Source organism: Ceratotherium simum, chromosome 8 (genome assembly GCF_057802395.1).
Source record: "Ceratotherium simum simum isolate JZ-2026a chromosome 8, ASM5780239v1, whole genome shotgun sequence".
Taxonomy (NCBI): domain Eukaryota; kingdom Metazoa; phylum Chordata; class Mammalia; order Perissodactyla; family Rhinocerotidae; genus Ceratotherium; species Ceratotherium simum.
In genome coordinates this window covers 39,172,253-39,194,807 of record NC_141907.1, presented here as the reverse complement: position 1 = coordinate 39,194,807, position 22,555 = coordinate 39,172,253, and the positions used below count along the sequence as shown (strand labels likewise).

Here is a 22,555-nt window from a genome sequence, read left to right as displayed (position 1 = left end):
GACTTAGGAGAGACCTGTTTACTTTTACGATGCCTGTCTTCACATGCATTTTGTATCTTGGAATTAATCATAATACAGAGCTGATTTACATTTAGAAAGTTGTCTGAAAGTAAAGATGTTTGAAAGTGTCCATGACTCACCACAAGGAATAGGAATGGGAGGAAAGAGGACGGATTACAGTTTCAATATCTGATTCTGAAGGGAAAAATTCTATTAGTTGACTGTTGGGGTTGCAACTGCATATTTGGTATGAATCTTTGGCAGATTCCACCAGTGTCTGCCATGACTTAGAATGATTTTGAATCAGTCCCTGATCATAGAGCGCCAGTGCAACCATTCCATCTTAGGTGGATCTATTTGCAAATGGGCAGGCATTGTGGCAAACACACAACCGTATAAGTTCCAGGTTAGTATAAAAGTGGCCCAGAAGTAGCTCACTTACAGCCTAGTTGTACTGTGAAAACTATCTTTCAAAACTCCAAATACCATCTCTAGTTTCAAATGATGCCTGAGGGGTTCATGAATCTACAGTCTTTATCACCTTGGAGGTTGAAACTCTCCTAATGTCTGGATTCAGCATCTGTACTCATATAAAAAGATGCTTCAGCACAGCTGGTGGAAATATAAATCAAGAAAGAGCAAGCACCTCTGGAACTTCAGTACAGATACCCCTTGATATGACTGCCCAGCCAAGGCTATCAAAGGTAATGTGTAATAAATGAACAAGGCCGCTCGATGTTCTAGGGTACCAGGGCAAATGTTAGGGATCCTTCAAATGAAACTTGTCTGCCACCACAGCACATATGTCATTTGAATTCAACTGTTTACAAGTATCTAAAAGGAAAGAGGAGGATCATCCAACCATTGTATGTAGGAAAAGCCTAAAATAATTTTTTATTTTTTAATTTAACCAGGTGGTAGCATTTTTAAATACCACACAGGTTGCATTATTATCTTAACTGCTGGAGATGATGCACTGAACAGATGAAATAATATACTTGTTATTGACACATTGTCTGAGCCTCTGGTTTTAGAAGAGGATAAGAGAGTTAGGAACTGGAAAACCTACGCAGCTGCAGGGATGATTACAAATTGCCTGAGATGATAACACTGCATTATTGTTCCATCTAAGTATGAAAAAGTTTATAAAATCTTAGTCACAGCACTTCTTAGAAGATTATGTCTGTCTGATGTTATATGACGTGATTCAGAAAGAATAGCAGAGATTGATATAGAACATGCTTTAAAAAATGTTAAAAATCAAAGTGATAGAAATAGTAAGGAAGTCGGGGGCAGAAGTTAAAGTGGGCTATAGATAGTCTCTTTTTCTTACTTATCAATGTATAAGCATTTTATAAAACATTATGATGTAATGCTCAATGCCTCGTCTTGAATGGAGAAGGCCTATGTAGCATTCATTCATTCAACAAGTGTTTATTTGGTTTTTTCTCTGTTCTAGCCACCGAGGAAAGAAAAATAAACATAATAGAAAAGGACCTTGGTGCCAATCTTAGGGAAGCTTGCAGTCTAACAGAGAGATAGACATTAAAAAAATAATTACCTGAATAAACATATACTCACTATTGTGATTGAGTCCTATGGTGGAAAAGTACACAATGGCCACGAGAACATATAACAAGGGTACCGAATATAAGCCAACAGTGGGGCTGTCAGTTAAGGCATCCCTGAGGTAGTAGCATTTCTGATAAGAACTGATGCAATGGAAAAATTGGGAGAAGGCCAATATTACCTCAATTTCACTATTCCTTTCTTCTGTTGTGTAAAACCTGATGCTAATCCATCTCACGAATTTTTCAATTCTATGATTTTCATTGGTTCTTTTTTATAGTTCCAGTTCCTTTTCTGATATTTCTCATCTCTTCATATATTCATCTTTTCCTATGGACTTTATTTTAAACTTTTTATTTTGAAATTATTGTAGTAGCTTCTCCCATTGATTACATATTATTTAACTATTGTACAATATCCAAACTGACATAGGTATAAAGTGTATGTAGTTCCATGTAATTTTATTACACGTGTAGATTCATTTAGCCAGCACTGCAATCAAGATACAAAACTATGTCACCACTGCTACCCCTTTATAATCAATCACTCCCATCTCCCCCACCCCTGCCACTCTCACTAACTCTTGGCAACCATTGATCTGTTCTTCATCTCTCTAGTTTTGTTATTTTAGGAGTATTATATAAATGGAATCATACGGTATGTAATCTTTCAGGATTGGCTTTTTCACTCAGCATAATGCCCTTGAGATCCATCCAAGTTGTTGCATAGATCCGTAATTCATTGCTTTGTGTTGGGCTAGTATTATACGGTATGAATGTACCACAGTTTGTTTAACCGTTCACCTGTTATAGGATATTTTGGTTGTGTCCAGTTTTTGGCTATTTTCTGTGAACTTCTAAATTATAGTTATTATTATTATTAATTATAGTTCTTATTTTTTTAAGCCAACATCTGAGACTTTTGCAGGTTTCTTTCTATTGACTAAATTTTTTCTCTTGACTATAGGCATGTTTTCCAGGTTCTTCTCATATCTGGTAATTTTTTATTATATACTAGGTATATTGACAATGCACTGTGGAGACTCTGGATTCCGCTATCTTCCCTGACAAATGTTGAGTTTTGTTTTAATAGGTAGTTACATTACTAATAGATCACCTAGAACATGTAGAGGCTTGGTTTTATGTGTGGTTAGAATGAGTCTATTATAGTTTTTCCTGTAACTCAAGAGGAATCCCTTATTCTTGTGAGTTAGTCTTTACTCCTAAGGTGTGATCCTTTGGGGGTTTTAGTGGAAAGCCTAATATATTTACCAACCTGCCCTAAATGGCTGGATTCAAACTCCAAACTCTGACTTTGATATGGTGGATAACAGCTGAAATTTCTATTCATTGCTTTTGGTTTTTTTTTTTTTTTCAGCCTTTCAGCTGCTTTTCCCTTCTCAACTTCTCGGCATTTTACCTGTACATCTGTAGTTCAGGAATCAACCAAGGATTCATGGGAAGTTTATTCACAGATTTTGAGTTTCTCCTGTGGCTCACTTTATAAAATCTCCAGGTACTCGGAAAGTATCAAACTCCATGCTCTGATTCATTAGACCAATAAAACTGCAGTTTTTTGCTGAAGTTTTGCTGTCCCACTTCCCCCAGACTGGGGAGTGGCCTCCGTGGAAAAGCTGTATAAACACAGATTTCACACAGTGTAGTTTCCTTCATTTGACGGTTGAGTCGCTGCCAGTTTTTGCTTGTTTTGAATTACTCTCCCATGTCTTCAAGCAGGTTTTAAAAATATTGCTCAGGGTTTGTAATTTTTAATCTATAGAAGGGTTAGTCTGATACAAACTCCTACATCGTGTCTTAAGATGATTTGTTTTTGAATTTTGGCATAACTTTGTCTACTTATGTTTCTATGAAAAGCATTTGTGGAGTTCCTAATCTAGCTTTCCATGGATAAAAACATGTTTTTTCTTTCTTAAGAGTTTCATCTCCTGGTAATTGAGGGATTTTTCTATGCTTTCTCCTGGAATTCAAATAAAAAAAGTCAATTCTCCTGGAATAAAGGTTTCCTGATTTGAGACCCAATGAAATCTCACTACGTTTAAGCCCAGGTTTACTCAAACAGCGTGCTTATGAAATAAAGATCAGCTAGGTGGGAATATTTTACTTATTTATTAGCCAGTCACAAAGTCCTCTTCAGAGCAATATATATGATACATCTCGCTATGAAATGACATGTGAGGCTTTCCTCCTGCCTTTATTTGTCCCTTAGCACCTTAGAAAAGTTCTCATATCCTGGGGTGGAATCAAAGCAAATGTCCAAAGAGTATGGTTAAAGTTTGTTATATAATCTTTTTATTTTATCAGAATAAATAGATTTCAGTTTGCTTGGCCTTTCCATTTAATTACTTCTTTAGAGAACATTGCTTTTCTAGCCAATTGAAAGGCCCTGTTTTCTCCTTTTTACCTTCCCAAATTCTACCTATTTTTGAGTGTTCATTCAGTTTATAGCTTCTAAATTTTCCTACCAGTGAACCTATATCACTTTATTTATGTAGGGCTTTCTCCCATGATATATCAATTAATACATATTCCAAGCCATGCAGATGACCAGCTAGTAGGTTTAGAAGACAACTGAGATGGGGATGGAAATAAAAAAGAGGTGGCCTTGAAAACTACTGCAAAAATGCTTGTAAAGCTGGTGTGGTTACAATCAGACAATAGGAAGCTTCTTCCTCTTAGATTTACTCCCAACTTCGATTTGCTGGAAGTTACAAAGCCAGTAAGTGGCAGAGCTAGAAATCAAACCCAGGCAATTTGATTCCATTCTCATTTTATAATCCAATCACCTCATAAGAGTATAATTTCCTTTTCCACCAAGATCAGGAGATTCTCAGGGGCATTCTCAGGAGATTATCATGCCAACTCCTTCTCCTATAGCATCAGCCATAGTGTTTCACACAAGAGTAAAAATTTATTTGAATGTGTTGTTTTGAATTTTGACCATTTGGCTGAATATGTATGTTTTCTTCGCTTATAACTTTTTAATTACCTGGCATTGTTTGTTCATATTTGGTATCCTACTAAAGAGCATGAAGATACACCTTGAAGATTCATAATTTGGCTTCTGCTTGATTCTGTAACCACATCTCCTACTACTCTCTTTTCTCCCTCACTTACTATACTCTTGCTACCTTGGTCTTCTCTCAGTACTTTAACACATCAAGCAATTCCTTTGTAGCTGCTATTTCCTTTGCCTAGAATGGACATGGCATGGTTAGCTGCTTCTCATCACTTAAGTCTCAGATCAAATGGCAGTTCCTCAGGGAGGTCTGCCTGATCACCTGATCAAAGTTCCCTGTTACCTCGCATCTGACCCAAATCATTCTTTTGCCCATTACTCTGTTTTACTTTCTTCATAGCCCTATTACCTGAAAGTATCCTCTTGATACTAGTTTGTGTGTTTGTTGCCTGTATTCCCTTGTTAGAATCTAAACCCCATGAAGGCAGGAACTTTGTCTCATTCAGAGCAGTATCCCCAAAATTCAGAACAGCTCCTAAATGAAAAAATATTTGAATTGCCACCCTGTGTGCCATCTTGACAACAATTTGTAGTGGATAAATATTTCAATGTGAATAATTTTAAGTTGATTTCAGTGAAAAATGGCATAGAAGTAGAGGCTACAGAGTTTTTTAAAAGAATAAACAGAGCATTAATTTTAATTTAATTTCATCCAGTGAGAGCACATGTCATAAAATCTGCCAATGTAAAACAAAAGAAAAATAGTAACAGTGTCTTGTATAATGATAAGAGCCAATACTTATTGAGTATTCCAGGTGTTGTTCCAAATACTAGCCTTAAAAAAAAGCCTCATTTAGTCCTCACAACAACTCTGAGAGACAAGTATACTACAATATTCTCCATTTTATGAATGATGACACTGAGAGCAGAGTTAGATAAAGAGTTACATAGGTTGATTTTCTTGAGGTTATAAAGCCAGTAAGTGGCAGAGCTGGAAATCAAACTCAGGCAATTTGATTCCAGCCTGTGATTATACCTACTGTGCTATATTGCCTCATTTCCACTTAATAGTAGAGTTTATTCACTTTAGTTTCTCTCATTTATTTATCAAGGAGGTCTGGCATTATTCTTTTGCGTATAGTTTTACAACTGTAAGGTTTAGAATAAAGAATAATGGACTTGAGGTTGAGTTTTAGGTCCAAGCATGTTATTAATCTATGTCACCTTCAACCTAACTTCTTCAACCCTTGGTTCTCAAATATGTAAAATAAGGGGTTATTTGAGCCTTATTAAAGATGAACTGATATTTTATAGCTTTTTTCTATTATGACAGCCCTGAGCACTATGCTGCTGATAAATGTTGGAAGAATATTGTTAGGAATATTTAATGTATTACCTGGACTTTATTCATCTCCAGCTTGTTCTTCTCATTGGCGCTCTGGTCTTGTTTGCTAGCTCCCTTTTTCTGAGGGCCTTTTCCAAAGAAGATGTAATTGACAAAGGCATATTCCAGCAGAGCCAGGAACACAAACACAAAGCAGCCCATCAGGTAAATATCAATCGCTTTGACATAAGGGATCTTTGGCAGGGTTTCCCTGAGGTGAGTGCTGATGGTTGTCATTGTCAGCACCGTGGTGATTCCTATGAAACAGAAAGACACAGCTTAGCCAAAGGCACTTGTTAAGTTGCCCTTTTTAAGATTGAGAGGACAGATGACAGTCCCTTATACGTGCTCCAGAATGATGGCAGTGATGCAATAAACCACTGGGCAAAAAGGGCAGACATTTTGAAAGACAAACCTGCAGCTCCCTACATAGTCTGTGAACAAACCATAAAATAGGATGCACTGTTAGTGGAGAGTTGAAAACTGTTATTTTAAAAAATAATGCACAAAGGGAAAAGAAAAGTAGATGGAAAGGCACATCAAAATCTCATTGATATGCTTACTGCTTACTGCCAAATGTCCCTTATTCTGTTACGTGCCATCTCTTTCTTCTTCCTTCTCTCAGCATCTCCCTCATCTCCTAAATCTGTCCTTGTGATAATAGTCCCCACGGCAGCCACTACTGAGCTGAAAGTTGGTGACTGGTTTGAGGAGACCTACTTCATTGTATGAATCTATAATACATCCGGTCACAAGGTCAGTATTGCTTTTTAAAATAATAATGCATCATTCATAGTGAGACAACACCAAAAGAAGAATCAAATAAGAAAGTTCATGATTTGCATCAAATACTTGACCTATGTATTTTTTAGGTATAATATAATCTTGTTACTTTTGTTTTTCAAACATTACCTCTGGTTCCTCAATTCCAGAGACCAGAATGAATTACTTCCCTGGTGTCAGGAAGACTTCCTAAAAAATTCAACTTGTGGTGAGTGACGTCAGCATCATGGTGGAGTGAGCTTTCCCGTGAACTCTTCCCCCGATAAGATACAACAAAAGGAATAGTCACAGACCAACAACGGAATCCTAGACAGTGAAAAGCAGGATGGGAAAGATCCACACTGTCGCACATCTGAGAGTGGAACGTGCTGGGCCTCCGGAGGAAGTGGGGAGAGGTAAGGAGAACTCCTCTCCCTCCCCATCAGATCAGCCATCCCTGTCCATGGGGCTCCCAGAGAGGGGGGAGGGGCGGCCCTCTGCTGGAAACCGTAGCCCTTCTGGCTCTCTCAGCCAGTGGGAAACTCCCACACAGAGGACTCAGAATTGCTACAGGGTACCATCAACATCTGAGCACCCTAGAGAGCGGATAACGAGGGGCAAAGGAGAAGCCCTCCACGCCAGGGACCCAGCGGGCAAAAGAGAGAGCCCCCCCTCCCCATAAACTGGACCCTGCAGCTCAGCCGACCAGACCAGACCAAGCGACCCGGGGATCGTGGATCCCAGCGAACAGCCGGGGCAGAGTGCAGGGGGCTCAGATTACACAGCCCTTTACCCCCACACAGTGGCAGTGGGTGCAAATTACAACCAGAGATTTCCAGGATGAGGAAAAACAAAGCCAACACAGGAACCACAAAGCAAAGATACATGAAATCACCAGACCGGAAGGAAAATGACAAGCACCCAGAAACCAACCCTGAAGACACAGAAATCCATAACCTAAACTACAGAGATTTCAAAATAGCTATCACAAAAACACTCAATGAAATACAAGACAACACAGACAAACAATTCAATGAGATTAAGAGTTTCTTCACAAAAGAGATTGAAATAATAAAGAGAAACCAATCAGTGCTGATGGAGATGAGGAACACAATGGAGGAGATAAAGGAGAATCTGGAATCTTTAAAGAACAGAGCTGACAATATGGAGGAAAGAATTAGCATTTTAGAGGATAGGAATACAGATATGCTCCAGATAGAAGAGGAGAGAGAACTAAGACTAAAAAGAAATGAAGAAAGTCTTCGAGAAATATCTGACTCTATTAGGAAATGTAACATAAGAATTATAGGTATTCCTGAGGGAGAAGAGTGGGAAAGAGGAACAGAGAGCCTATTCAAGGAAATAATAGCTGAGAATTTCCCAAATCTGGGGAAGGAGCAGGAAATACCAGTAAGCGAAGCCAACGGGTCACCTAAACATGTCAACAGGCAAAGGCCCACACCACGACACCTAGTGGTAAGGTTAGACAGAGTCAATGACAAAGAAACAATATTAAGGGCAGCTAGACAAAAACAAAAAATAATGTACAATGGAACTCCCATCAGGCTCTGAGTGGATTTCTCAACAGAAAATTTACAGGCTAGGAGAGACTGGAATGATATATTCAAAATACTGAAAGACAAAACTTTCAGCCAAGAATACTCTATGCAGCAAAAATATCCTTCAAATATGATGGAGAAATAGTAACTCTCCCAGATAAACAAAAGCTAAGGGAGTTCATGGCCACGAGACGCCCACTACAAGAAATACTCAAGAATGCCCTCAGGCCTGAAAAAAAGAAGAGAAAGGGAATACAAAGCTTGGAGCAAGAAGACAAACAGGTAGATAAACTCAGAAAAATAGTAGATCTTTACCAGAATAGGTTAGCAACCACTTAAATACCAAAATCAAAGATCAAAGGAAGGAATTCACCAAAAATAAATTTAACCTCATCACTGTAAACACACAGCCACAACACAAGATAGAATAAGGTATAACAAGAACGACTTAGAAGGGGAAGAGGAAAGTGGTTGAATTGACTTAGTATAAGGAAATAGGAGGCCATCAGATAATGGACTATCTCATACACAAGATTTTTTACACAAACCTCAAGGTAACCACTAAACAAATAATCAAAACAAAATCACATATGATAAACAAGAGAAAACTAGAAGAGTCATAAGACAGAACAACCAAACTGATTTGGCAGTCCGAAACAAATGGGACAAGAAACAAAGGAAACGCAAAAGAACCAGAAAATAAGTGACAAAACAGCAACATCAAGCCCTCATATATCAATAATTACCCTAAATGTAAATGGATTGAACTCTCCAATCAAAAGATACAGAGTGGCAGGATGGATTAAAAAGCAAGACCCAACAATATGTTGCCTCCAGGAAACACAGGCTCAGAGTGAAAGGATGGAAGACAATACTCCAAGCTAATGGCAAACAAAAGAAAGCAGGTGTTGCCATACTCATACCAGACAAAGTAGACTTCAAGATAAAACAGGTGAAGAAAGACAAAGAAGGGAAATATATAATGATAAAAGGGACACTCCACCAAGAAGACATATCACTTTTAAATATATATGCACCCAACATAGGAGTACCAATGTACATAAAGCAACTATTAACAAACCTAAAAGGAGACATTAACAACAACACAATAATAGTAGGGGATCTTAATACTCCACTTACATCAATGGATAGATCATCCAAACAAAAAGTCAATAAAGAAATAGTAGACTTAAATGAAAAAGTGAACGAGATGGACCTACTAGACATACACAGAGCACTCCATCCAAAAACGGCTGACTACACATGCTTCTCAAGCGCGCATGGAACATTCTCAAGGATAGACCATATGTTGGGGAACAAAGCAAGCCTCAATAAATTTAAGAAGATTGAAATCATAACAAGCATCTTCTCAGACCATAATGCTATGAAACTGGAAATGAACCATGAAAAAAAAACTGGGAAAGTGACAAAAATGTGGAGATTAAACAACATGTTACTGAACAACCAATGGATCATTGATGAAATTAAAGGAGAAATCAAAAACTATCTGGAAACAACTGAAAATGAAAATATGCCATACCAAACCATATGGGATACAGGAAAAGCGATCCTGAGAGGGAAACTCATAGTGATACAAGTCCACCTTAACAAACAAGAAAAAGCCCAAATAAGCAATCTTAAATTACACCTAACAGAACTAGAAAAAGAAGAACAAACAAAGCCCAAAGTCAGCAGAAGGAGAGAAATAATAAAAATCAGAGCAGAAATAAATGAAATTGAGACCAAAAAAACAGTAGAAAGGATTAATGAAACAAAGAGTTGGTTCTTTGAGAAGATAAACAGAATCGATAAACCCTTATCCAGGCTTACAAAGAAAAAAAGAGAAAAGGCTCAAGCAAATAAAATTAGAAATGAAAGAGGAGAAATTACAATGGATACCACGGAAATACAGAGGATTATAAGAGAATACTATGAGAAATTATATACCAACAAATTGGACAATCTAGAAGAAATGGATAAATTCTTAGACTCATACAACCTCCCAAAACTGAACCAAGAAGAAATGGAGAATCTGAATAGACCAATCACAGGTAAAGAGATTGAAATAGAATTCAAAAACCTCCCAAAAAATAAAAGTCCAGGACCAGATGGCTTCTCCGGTGAATTTTACCAAACATTCAAAGAAGATTTAATACCCATCCTTCTCAAACTATTCCAAAAACTAGAGGAAGATGGAACACTTCCTAAATCATTCTTTGAGGCAACATCACCTTGATACCAAATCCAGACAAAGATAATACAAAGAAAGAAAATTACAGGCCAATATCGCTGATGAACATAGATGCAAAAATCCTCAACAAAATTTTGGCAAACCAAATACAGCAATACATTAAAAAGATCATACACCATGATCAAGTGGGATTTATATCAGGGATGCAGGGATGGTTCAACATCCGCAAATCAATCAATGTGATACATCACACCAACAAAACAAAGAATAAAAACCACATGGTCATCTCAATAGACGCAGAGAAGGCATTTGACAAGATACAACATCCATTTATGATAAAAACTCTCAACAAAATGGGAATAGAAGGAAAGTACCTCAACATAATAAAGGCTATTTATGACAAACCCACAGCCAACATCATGCTCAATGGGGAAAGACTGAAAGCCATTCCTCTGAGAACAGGAATGAGGCAGGGCTGCCCACTCTCACCACTCCTGTTCAACATAGTACTGGAGGTTTTGGCCAGAGCAATTAGGCAAGAAAAAAGGAATAAAAGGAATTCAAATAGGTAATGAAGAAGTGAAACTCTCACTATTTGCAGATCACATGATTTTATATATAGGAAACCCTAAAGAATCCGTTGGAAAACTATTAGAAATAATCAACTACAGCAAACTTACAAGGTACAAAATCAATCTACAAAAATCAGTTGCATTTCTGTATGCTAATAATGAACCAACAGAAAGAGAGCTCAAAAAGATAATACCATTTACAATTGCATCAAAAAGAATAAAATACCTAGGAATAAATCTTACCAAGGAGATGAATGACCTATACAATGAGAACTACAAGACACTATTGAAATTGATGATGACATAAAGAAATGGAAAGATATCCCATGCACGTGGATTGGAAGAATAAACATAGTTAAAATGTCTATATTACCTAAAGCAATCTACAGATTCAATGCAATCCCAATCAGAATCCCAATGACATTCTTCACAGAAATAGAAAAAAGAATACTAAAATTTATATGGGGCAACAAAAGACCCCGAATAGCTAAAGCAATCCTAAGAAAAAAGAACAAAGCAGGAGGCATCACAATCTCTGACTTCAGAACATACTACAAAGCAATAATAATCAAAACAGCACGGTACTGGTACAAAAACAGACACACAGATCAATGGAACAGAATTGAAAGCCCAGAAACAAAACCACACATATACGGACAGCTAATTTTCGACAAAGGTGCTAAGAACATATAATGGAGAAAGGAAAGTCTCTTCAATAAACGGTGTTGGGAAAACTGGACAGCCACATGCAAAAGAATGAAAGTGGACCATCTGCTATTGCCATTCACAAAAATTAACCCAAAATGGATCAAAGACCTGAAGGTGAGACCTGAAACTATAAAACTCATAGAAGAAAATATAGGCAACACACTATTTGACATTGGTCATAAAGGAATCTTTTCAGATGACATGCCTACCCAGACTAGGGAAACTAAAGAAAAAATAAACAAGTGGGACTTTATCAAATTAAAGAGCTTCTACAAGACAAACGAAACCAGAATCAAGATGAACAGACGACCCACCAGCTGGGAGAGAATATTTGCAAAACATACATCTGACAAGGGGTTGATCTCCATAATATATAAAGAACTCACACAACTGAACAACAAAAAAACAAACAACCCAATCAAAAAATGGGCGGAGGAAATGAACAGACACTTCTCCAAAGCAGATATACAGATGGTCAATAGGTACATGAAAAGATGCTCAACATCATTAATCATCAGGGAAATGCAAATCAAAACAACACGAAGATATCACCTCACGCCCGTTAGAATGGCTATAATCACCAAGACAAAAAACAACAAATGTTGGAGAGGATGTGGAGAAACAGGAACCCTCATACACAGCTGCTGGGAATGCAAACTGGTGCAGCCTCTATGGAAAACAGTATGGAGATTCCTCAAAGAATTAAAAATAGAAATGTCCTATGATCCAGCTATCCTACTACTGGGAATCTATCCAACGAACCTGAAATCAACAATCCAAAGAGGCTTATGCACCCCTATGTTCAGTGCAGCATTATTCACCATAGCCAAGAAGTGGAAGCAACATAAGTGTCCCTCGACTGACGATTGGATCAAGAAGATGTGGTATATATATACAATGGAATACTACTCAGCCATAAAAAAAGACAAAATCGTCCCATTTGCAATAACATGGATGGGCCTGGAGGGTATTATGTCAAGCGAAGTAAGCCAGAAGGAGAAAGACAAACACTGTATGATCTGACTCATATGTGGAATATAAACCAACACATGGACAGAGAAAACTGTTTTGTGGTTACCAGGGGCAATGGGGGTGGAGGTGGGGGGTGGGCACAAGGGGTGAAGGGAGTCATATATATGGTGATGGAAAAACAAAAATGTACAACCCAAAATTTCACAATGTTAAAAACTATTAAAACATCAATTAAAAAAAAATTCAACTTGCACTTGTCAAAGAAGTTTAAGACTGTAATCTCTTAAAAGGAAGATTCTGCTTCATCTACTTTGCTAAATATCGTGTTCTTAATAATATAATGTTTGTGTGGCTGCGTAATAAATATTTTGTGTTGAGATGGTGATGATAAAGTGATAATTGGGAAAAATAAGAAGTGAAAAAGAGGTTGAAATCTCAAGTAGATAGTTTGTGCTATAATACTAACACTACACATTTCTATAGAGTTTTTACAGTTTTAAACACTTAACATTTCTAAATTATCTTCTATGGCTGTCATAACAGCCTGCTGAGTAGAATAGGGCAGATATATTACACCCATTTGATAGCTGAGTAAACAGAAATTCTGAGATTAGTTATTTTGCTGTAGATCACCCAGCTAGGGGCAACAAAGCAAGGAGGTGTCAAAGAATGTCATTTAAAGTAAAAGCAGAGAGATGAGAAGATAAAATCTGAAACTTGATGGCAGCCCTTAAAAATAAAGATGGGAAGTGTGAAATGGATATTAAGACAAAGGAAAGCTGGCAAAGGGAGTGGGAAGTAGAAAATGACAAGAGAAAAAAAACAGTTTAGCATTCATTTGCCCATTGGATTATTCAAGAATAGATTCTCTGATATGACTATTCAACTTTTAGCAGAAAAGATAAAGTAGGAAGTCAGGACAACCATACAAAAAGTTAAAATGGTTCAGATCAGTAATGAATTCATGTGCTGGACTGATATGAAATGCCATCATGAGCAGTCTTACTTATTTCTTTGAATAAAATTTTAGATTTCACCTAATATAATTCTAGTTAATGTCCTTGCCAGAAACAAACAATGCATTTAGGAATCTGCTAATTGCATTTCTGCTTCTACTTCTTGGTTTAAATTTTTAAGCAAGAAGAGTTAGTAAATGTATGTCTTTTTTACTTACATAAGTTTTAAAATATCACAGGTTTTACATTTCAAAGAAGAAGTTATGTCATCATCTTTATATGCTGACATCTCTAGTCAAAATATCGTTAGCTTTGAGGATAGAAGTACAAAGAGAAACACAATTCAAGACCTTGATAATTGTTATGCCCTACTGGGGACATCACCCAATGTTTTTTCCTTAACTGTTGCAGACACACACTCATGTTCACATTCAAATAATATGTGCAGACACATACGTATGGTATGATAAACTATTTGTTTACTTTCCTCAGTCTTGGAATGTTCAAAGGTTGACAAGCAGCTGCCAGCGCTGAACTTTGTGAGCATTATGTACTCAGTCATTAGAAATAAGCTGTAGAGATGACAATTAGTCTAGGCGTGAAGGATATGCTGATCATTTAACCCAGTTGGATAGTCTCAGAAGAGAAACAATGTATATGTTAGCTTAGCCAGAAATGATGCTCTTTCATGTTCGTGTGTGTGTGTGTGTCTGTGTGTGCGCGTGCGTGAATAGGCCCCAGAAAGTGATAACTGAAATGGGTCCAGGATCAAATAATGAGGTGAACCCACAAATGCTCAGATTCACCAAACAGACATTACATATTCTAACCTTCCAAGGAACCTTTTAAAAGCCTCAAATATAGCCTTTCAGCTTGCAGCAATTACTCAGCCATAGCAAGATTAATTCTGAATTTTGTTCCCCCAGGAGGGAAATCATTTTTATTCTGTCCTGATCACAGATCATTTATATAGCTGATGAATTGTCTGTGCCTTATTCAAGTGCAGCGAGCTCCGTTTAAGGGGGACTCAGATCGATAAAATTTAATTTTAGTTAATATTCAAAAGATAGTATTTCCCAATAATTGACATAGCTTGTTAATAGCGACAAGGTTTAGCTTTCTCCAAGTCCATTGAGAATAATGTATTGTAAATGTTCGCCAGTGTAAAAAGCAGAGATCAAAGAAGAAATCACCACGAAGTCTATAAAAATTAGCATAATGAGAATTCAAAAATACACTCTAAGAAACACTTATATAGTGCTTAACATACTCCATGATTTTTTTTAATTTGTTAAATGCTAAAAGATATTACATTGTAAAACACTCACTCTGTAAGTGCTTACACTTATTGTTTTATTATCAATGGTAATCTCATTCTTTGGCCTGCTATGAGAGAAGCCCTTGCCTGTAATTCCTAACATTGGTTGGTTTGTTGTTGTTAGTGACCTTGAGTGGATTCTGACTCCTAACCATCCTGTGTACAGCAGAAAGGAACCCTGCCCGATCTTTTTGCACCATCATCTTCTGGCACTATCTCAGACAATGCTCCACTGCTGTTCATAAGGTTTTTGGCCAATTGGAAGTGGGTGGCCAGGTCCTTCTTCCTAGTCTGCCTAGTCTGGAAGCTCCACTGAAACCTGTCCACCATGGATGACCCTCTTGGCATTTGGAATACTGGTGGCAGAGCTTTCAGCATCACAGCAACACGCAGCCTCTGCAGTATGACAACCAACAGACAGGTGGTTTGGTTCCCTGATTGGAAAATGAACCGGGGCCATGGCTGTGAGAGTGCCCAATCTTAACCACTAGACCACCAGGGCAGGATTGGTTGGTTGGTTGAAGCTAAGTCCCACCAGCTCTCTGCAATGCTAGGAATGCATTACCTAGTGCAACTCTGGCTGCAGATGCATCATAGTTGATCCAAAAAGACACCCAGGACAGAATTGTAATCAGTGTGGAAGGCATGTAGGTTTGCAAAATGAAGTAACCAATGTTTCTCTTTAGACGAAAACTTAGTGACAGTCGTGGATATGCCCCTGAATTGAAAAAAAAAAAAGAAAGAGAAAAATCAGGTCATCACTTGATTGGAAAAAATATTCCTCCTTTCACAGTGCCCCCTGGCTCATTTTGGAGTAAACATCCTCACCTGTTGTAAACTCCACCTTCTTGGACACCATCTTGTAGTCAACAATTGAAAACTGAGGAAGCTCAATTTTATTAACTCCGGTTACTGCTCCCTCTCCTCCATTCCAGTAAAACTCAATGTCATCAGTCGTATAGCCATCTGAAACCAAGAAATATAGCATAGTCAAACAGAGTTCAGTTGGTCTAGAAATTCATTTTGAAGACAGTCTAGGAGCTGGAGAGGAAATTCCTAGCAAGTGAAGGTAAAAAGGAGGCGGCCTTCAGAAAGGTGTAGCCTTAGGAACTTGGCACCTGGGACTAGCCTGTGCTTCCGTGGAGTTAATTCAGATCTCTTGCGTCTGCTCTCTGCCAGGAAGGAGGAAATGAGCTTCCAGGACTATCTGAACCTGTCTCTCTTCAGAGCCATAAAAGTACTTTTCTATCAAGTAACACAAATCAGATCAGTTAAAAAATTTACAATGTCTATGGGATAAAAACCAACCAATTGGCTTGGAATAAGAAGTGCTGATGCCAGGCCTGAGAGAAATTTCTCCCATGAACCTTTCTCATGTCATGAAAAATGCCTCAGCAACATCTATTAAGGAAGATGGCATAAGAGGTAAGTTTTTCATAAAAATAGATGGAATCAAAATAAGTAAATTTAGTATTAAAATATCCTTTAAGGAGCCAAGATAACACAGCCCAAATTTAAAGCTCTCTTCTTGTCTGACTTGATTGGGAGTGGGTTTTGGGCTAGCATCTGATATACTCTTTGCTCACCATTATATGGGGCTGGGGGGGGGTCTTTCATTCAGGCCAGTTCTTGTCAGGCTCCTCACATTTCACAAATGAACAGCTGTCCTGTTCTGAGCTAGACTGCATGTAGTTCTGCTTTTAGTTGTCAACATAGTATATTTGAACTGTGAGTATTTGTTACGGAGGAATTTCTTAAACTCCGTATCTAGAGAGTCTCTGTGGAGAGAAACACTATTTATAGATCAAAGCCTGAATATGAACTTCTGCTCTTTTCGCAATTTGGGGCTGGATTTACCTACAGCTTTTGACCTCATTATGCCTCTGTCATTAGCTTCGTGGCCCTTGGGTGGCCTGTTCCTAGTACGCAGTGAAAAGAGGGCTGATAGAACACGGCTTCTGTGTTAGCTTCAGAGTCACCCAACAGCAGCAGCTCCTTGTTCGCTTCCCCTTCTTGCGTGCTGTAACATGAGGTCTTTGCTGACTCTTCTACCCTGCCATGAACAACTTCTCTGGGTACAACCTCTCATCTTCCTAGATATCCATCAGGACCCCTGCTGAAGCACAGAATGCCACCACCTCTAGACTGGCAAGGCAAATCAATGGAAACTATATTCAACATTCCGGTACACACGCTTTAGTGCCTCTTATGTGTCAAGCACTATTCTAGGCACTAAGGATATGTAGTGGGTTAGACTTGGCCCTGCTTTTCAGGAGCTCACGGTCTAACAGCAATCTGAGCAAACTGTCGATCCGCGAGAGTTAGAGATGGCTTTGCAGAAGATTTGGCCAGATGGGTGGAGCAGGCCTGCCTGGCAGAGGGAATAACATGTAGGGTGAATAACCTATAGAGAGAATAAGACACAGGTAGGATGATGTCAGTGGGAAACTGATTTACTTCATAAACTTTACTCAATAAGTAACTCATTTTTAGCAAGGACATTGAAATTTACAGGGCAAAGTTGAATATATACAAACACTATAAAATCCTCAAAGGTTTCAGTATGCAAAGGTAAAACTGGGCCCAGAAAGCAAAGTGATTAGGTAGCCATGATTGAGTGTAGGAAGAAGTGTTGGCAGATACCTAAGGCAAGCAGTCCCGATCGACTTTTGTCACCTCGACTATGTGCTTGCCTTGAACAAAGCACAGAACCAGGCTGAATTTTATTTGGCTTATTTGTCTTTTTTCCACCAGGCTTTGAGCTCCCTGAGGTCAGAGACCGGGTCTCATTCATTTTTGTACCTCATTATCAAGCATATGTACCACATTTCCAGCATGTTGTCAGTATCCAATGGAAGTTTGTAGAATATTGTTCTTGCTTCTCATCATCAGCACTCCTACCTTTGTGCTACCAACCTTAACTTGACAACCAGGCACTAACCTATGGACGTGTCTCGACTCGTTCAATGAGTAGATATTTATTGAGTGCTGACTGTGTGCCAGGTGCTGGAAAAGTACTGAGGGTACAATGTGAATAAAACTGACATGGCTCCAACCTTCTTGGAGCTTGCAAATTTCATCTCAAATTTTACATATTTCACCACAAAATTCCTTTCTGAATACTTCTGTGGCAGGTACTCTGTGGATTGACTTCCCCTATCATGTGTTCTAATCTTCAGGAAAGCTAAAAACTACATTTTCCAGATTCCCTTGCAACTAAGGTTGTGGATATGATTTAGGTTCCCTGGATTAGATGGAGTAAGTGATGGCAGAGGTGGTGTTTGAGGCACTTACTTTGTTGGTGCAGCTCATATAGTACAGAGGGCTCTGGAACCAGGAGTTCTGGTTTTAGCTTTCTGTGGTCCTGGAGTCAACGTGGTGGATGGAGCTACCAGATTACCAGCATCCTGACTGGGATGCAGCTACCAGTCAGTGCCCTTGGAGGGCCAGTCTGCACTGTGGTTCTGACCCCAGCCTAGAGCCTACAACTTTAGTCCTTTAATTTTGTAAGTACCACTTCCCTAAATTATATCTCTGCTTAAGCTAGCCAAATGGTCTTCTGTTATCTGCAACAGAAACTGGATCGATACACTTTCTTTCTCTTTAAGGGAAGAATTATTTGTTCCAGGCTTGAGATTACCAGAGCTTTTCATCACAACCTCTGTTGTGGCTCGTGCCAGCTGTTCATTTGCTGTTTCTGAGCCTCATATCCTGCTTTCTACACTTTGCTCTGTGCTGCTGGGGCTTGCCTCCCTGGCTCCTGGCTCCATGTTAGATGCTGCCCCTAGGAAGAGCTGGCTGAAGATTAGAAGGTGGAAGTGGGAGGGATGGCTCTTGATTTCTCTCTGGCAGTGTGGTAGTGCTGCAGTCGCTGGTGACTGCTGCTGGGGCAGGGGGGGTGATTCAGACTCTCGCAGCACCTCTTTTGGCAACTCTGCAAACAATTAGAACAGCATCTCTAATGGGATCCAGCAGAATCAGACTCATGGACTCTAGCACAGGGCTGTTAGCAGCTTCTGGCTTTGGCTCCTTCAGCACCCTTTTCTTCTTCTCCCTTTTGCTTTTCCAGCCCTTCCAGTCTTTGTAGCCAGTTTTCTCTATTAAATTCCCTTTTTGAAAAACCTTGAGGGGTTTCCTGCTTTCCTTATGGGACTCCATCAGTTACATAGCACATCTTATCATGAAAATATTTCATCTGTTTACATAGCATTGCGTTTAGTTCTGCTTTTGTCTCCTCCATCCCTCATTATCTTATAAGCATTTGGAAGCAGGAATCTTCTTTTATTCATTTAAAAAAATTCCTGATGCCTAGAAAGATTCTGTCTATGTAAGTATCCAATACATATTTTTGAATAAATGCATTGTTGAATGTTGTTTGCTGCTTAATTGTTCTAAATTTATTGTCCCAAACTGGTAACCTCATATGGGTAACATTTAGTACCATTCTTGAGCTGGATTTAGTCCTTGATTAAGAGGATTGTCCTCACAGAGACCTTACATGTAGGTTTGAGCACCAAGGAAATAGAAAAAGCTGATTGTTAATTTTAGCTTACTGAGTAACTAGGTGATAAATTACAACCTCAAACTGGTCTTCTAATTATAGGATCCTAGGGGAGAAACATGTAAGCGATGACTAGAGTTGAGAGTCCAGAGATGGTTTTCAGTTTGGGGTTGAGAGGGGAGAAGACAGTGGGTGAGCCAAAACAGCACCTCTCATTGTCTGCTGCTTCTGAAGAGTGCAGAACCCTTCAATGCCATGCACAATAAAAGCACTGTCATGGCTTTTGCCTATCAATCAATGCAAATTTTAACAGTGTTCAGCAATTTATACAGTCAGTGGTCTGGGTCTATATTTCCAAGATCACTTGCACTTTGTTTAACTAAAACCCGTTAGGCTTAGTGTTCAAAACACTGAGATAATTACAGATGATTTGGGAAAAAAAAGAACGCTCACTCCATTTCAGGTAGAAGCTTGAGTTCTCCTGGGAGCAATGATGGCAGCTGGATCCAAAGGAAAAAATAGAGGCCTAGAAATACACTATTATTCAAAGGGTACACAAGAACATTTTGCCACAGAGAGTGAACATCAATTTACTCACACCTAAACAACCTATTTACCAAAGGTTTTCCTTTATGAACCAGTGACTGCACACAGCGTCTCAAAGCTCAAACACTTGGATACTAAGGATGCTGTTTCCTAGCAACAATAACTACACAGAAGCTCTCAAAATTTCCTCTCAGCCCCTGGGGACTTCTTAGTGGTGCAGAAAGTGCAGATAAAATTAAGTTGATGTCAATGGATAAAGATGCATGGAGCTGGTACAAATGTAGACGTATCTGGATGTTAGTGGTCCTCTTTGCTATTTGAAACACTCTATTTTGGATGAATTTTCTAATCTGGAAATAAAAATTACTCCCCACTGTGCTAAATAGAGCTGGGAGGATGGTCTAAAATTGTACTTAACTGTGTTTTAGATAATGTAGAGATTTAAGCTTCTAATCCATGAATGGGTATAAACAGATGTATTTCCCTTTGTGGAGCAGCCGTAGCCTCATCTCAAGTTTCATGATGTGAGGATTGACTTAGGCCAGCCACTAAAATACCATCCCCTTTGCTGTGATGAGTGGCTCAGGGTTAGGCAATAACCCAGGTCTAAGACAATTAGGTCATAGCAGTCCCTCGGCCAAATTAATTGCTTGGAAATAGGCATGTGATCCAAGTTGGTCCAGTCCTAGAAAAACCCAGGACTTTTGTTCAAAAGTTAGAGGACAGATTTCTCTCTCTCTTTAGCTGTTTGCAAGCAAGAAATGCTGAGTGGAGAGTGGCTGGTCCAGTTACAAGAGCCAGTATCTTCCCTTCCTGTTTACACCAGTCATTGCTAGCACCTAACTGAAGTCACACTCATGATCAGCATTTCAACTCTGGTTAGAAAATGTCCTATTGAAATAAACTTAGTAGTCTGTCCCTCCCCACTTCCTCCTACTCCTTCCACAGGAGGGCAGAAATATTAGGAATTTATCAATATCTCTGCTCATGTAGCTGTGTAGATCCTTTCCATTAGAAGGTTATTAGATACTTGTAATGGTGCATCTCAGAAGCACATAAGAAAGCCAAGTGGGTCTAATCCTTCCAGTGGCTCCAAATCTGCTATAACATTTATTCTAAAGGTTACTTTGGATTCCTTTCTCATCCATCTCTGTATCTCCATGATATCCTAAGAAGCAGCAAACAAACCACGGAAGCCAGATTTTTAAAACACTCTCACGGTATTAAGAAACTGTAAGTACAAATCTGTGCAACAGTCCACTTCACGTTTGACTCCTATCTGACAACCCACCCTTGGAGTGGTCATCCAGTCCCTAGGAATGGCCATCTCACTATTTTCTCAGTCAACTCAGTAGTTAATTAGGGTTCTAGGTAATCATTAGAAAATATGTCCTCGTAATAAGTAAAGATTCATCTTCTTGGAGAGCATTCATCATCTGATCCTTGTCTGCTCCTTGTGGTAATAGAAAACAAACCCAGTACCTTTTCTACATGACAGCACCTCCCAGTTTTGAGGACACCTCTCATGATCCCTTTCAGTGTTTCCTTCTTCAGGCTCTGGTCCTTCCCAAGATATATTCAGTCTATGAAGCTTTTCTCTGCTCAGTAGTTTCCAATATGCTTATATGCCCCTTGAAGCGTTGGAGCCCCAAACTAACAGGTGGACATGTCTACCTGCTTTCTTCTACGTCTTTTTGAGTTATCTGGCAACTTTCCCCACTGTGTTGACTCACCCCCAAGATTCATCTTGCCCTGGTCATTGAGCCACTCCTGACTCATTTAGGAATTAAGCAGCAGCAGATTTGGAACTATATCATGTCCTTCAGATTTGGAATCCAAGAGTCCAGGCATGTTTTACGATTTCATAAGCATCCCCTGAGAGGACCCCTTATTTCTAGCCAGATCTAGGACCTGATGTACCAGAAGCAAGGTCAGAATTCTCAGTCTTCTCCCCACTCCAGTCAAGCCTTAGCATCTCCTGTGTTTGGCCAATATGTGAATTCCCAGAATGACTTTTCTAGAGTTCTGTTCCTTCATATCTGACTATTTAATACTGCCTCGTCCATTAATCCTCATCTGTACTAGATCATCCCCATTTAAAGATTTTTAGACCCCAGGCACTTTTACTCTTAGAGACACCTTCCCACATTATATTAAATACATTCAAACACATTCACACCCCATGATAAACATAATTTACACATCACTATAAAAGCATTGGATTGTAGCTGACTTTTTAACATAATGTTATATTAGTTTTAATATTGTAGTTTTCTTTATGTATTTTGGAGCCAATAATTTGTTTAAGACCCTTGAGAAATTTGTAGAATGTAGACATTTTGCCTATAGTGCTTGATGGCAAAATGGCTTGGCTGGACCCCAGATACCAATAGGGCTCTAGTGTACTGCCTAAAATCTCCATCTAAGCTTTCTTTATGTGGAATATATCCAGTTCCTCTTAAATTGCCCATTGGAGGGAATCCTGCTGTCATTATCAGTAATCTCCTGACCCTGGTTGTGGCCTGTCTTGACTTCTAAATG

The 22,555-nt window shown here is 38.8% G+C and overlaps 1 protein-coding gene across 3 annotated transcripts in view; it reads right to left on the bottom strand.

The window, feature by feature from the left end:
• The window catches only part of GABRB1 (gamma-aminobutyric acid type A receptor subunit beta1), a 373,814-nt gene that overhangs the window by 14,520 nt on the left and 336,739 nt on the right, over positions 1-22,555 (bottom strand). For all 3 annotated transcript variants that reach the window (XR_015552911.1, XM_087434264.1, XM_087434265.1), the window contains 3 exons: positions 15,796-15,933; positions 15,533-15,685; positions 5,942-6,186 (listed from right to left, as the gene is read on the bottom strand). Coding sequence is in view for 2 of the 3 variants with exons in the window: in XM_087434264.1 (XP_087290390.1) it covers positions 5,942-6,186; positions 15,533-15,685; positions 15,796-15,933 (536 nt within the window). In the remaining variant the exon portion in view is untranslated. The remainder of the gene's footprint in view (positions 1-5,941; positions 6,187-15,532; positions 15,686-15,795; positions 15,934-22,555) is intronic.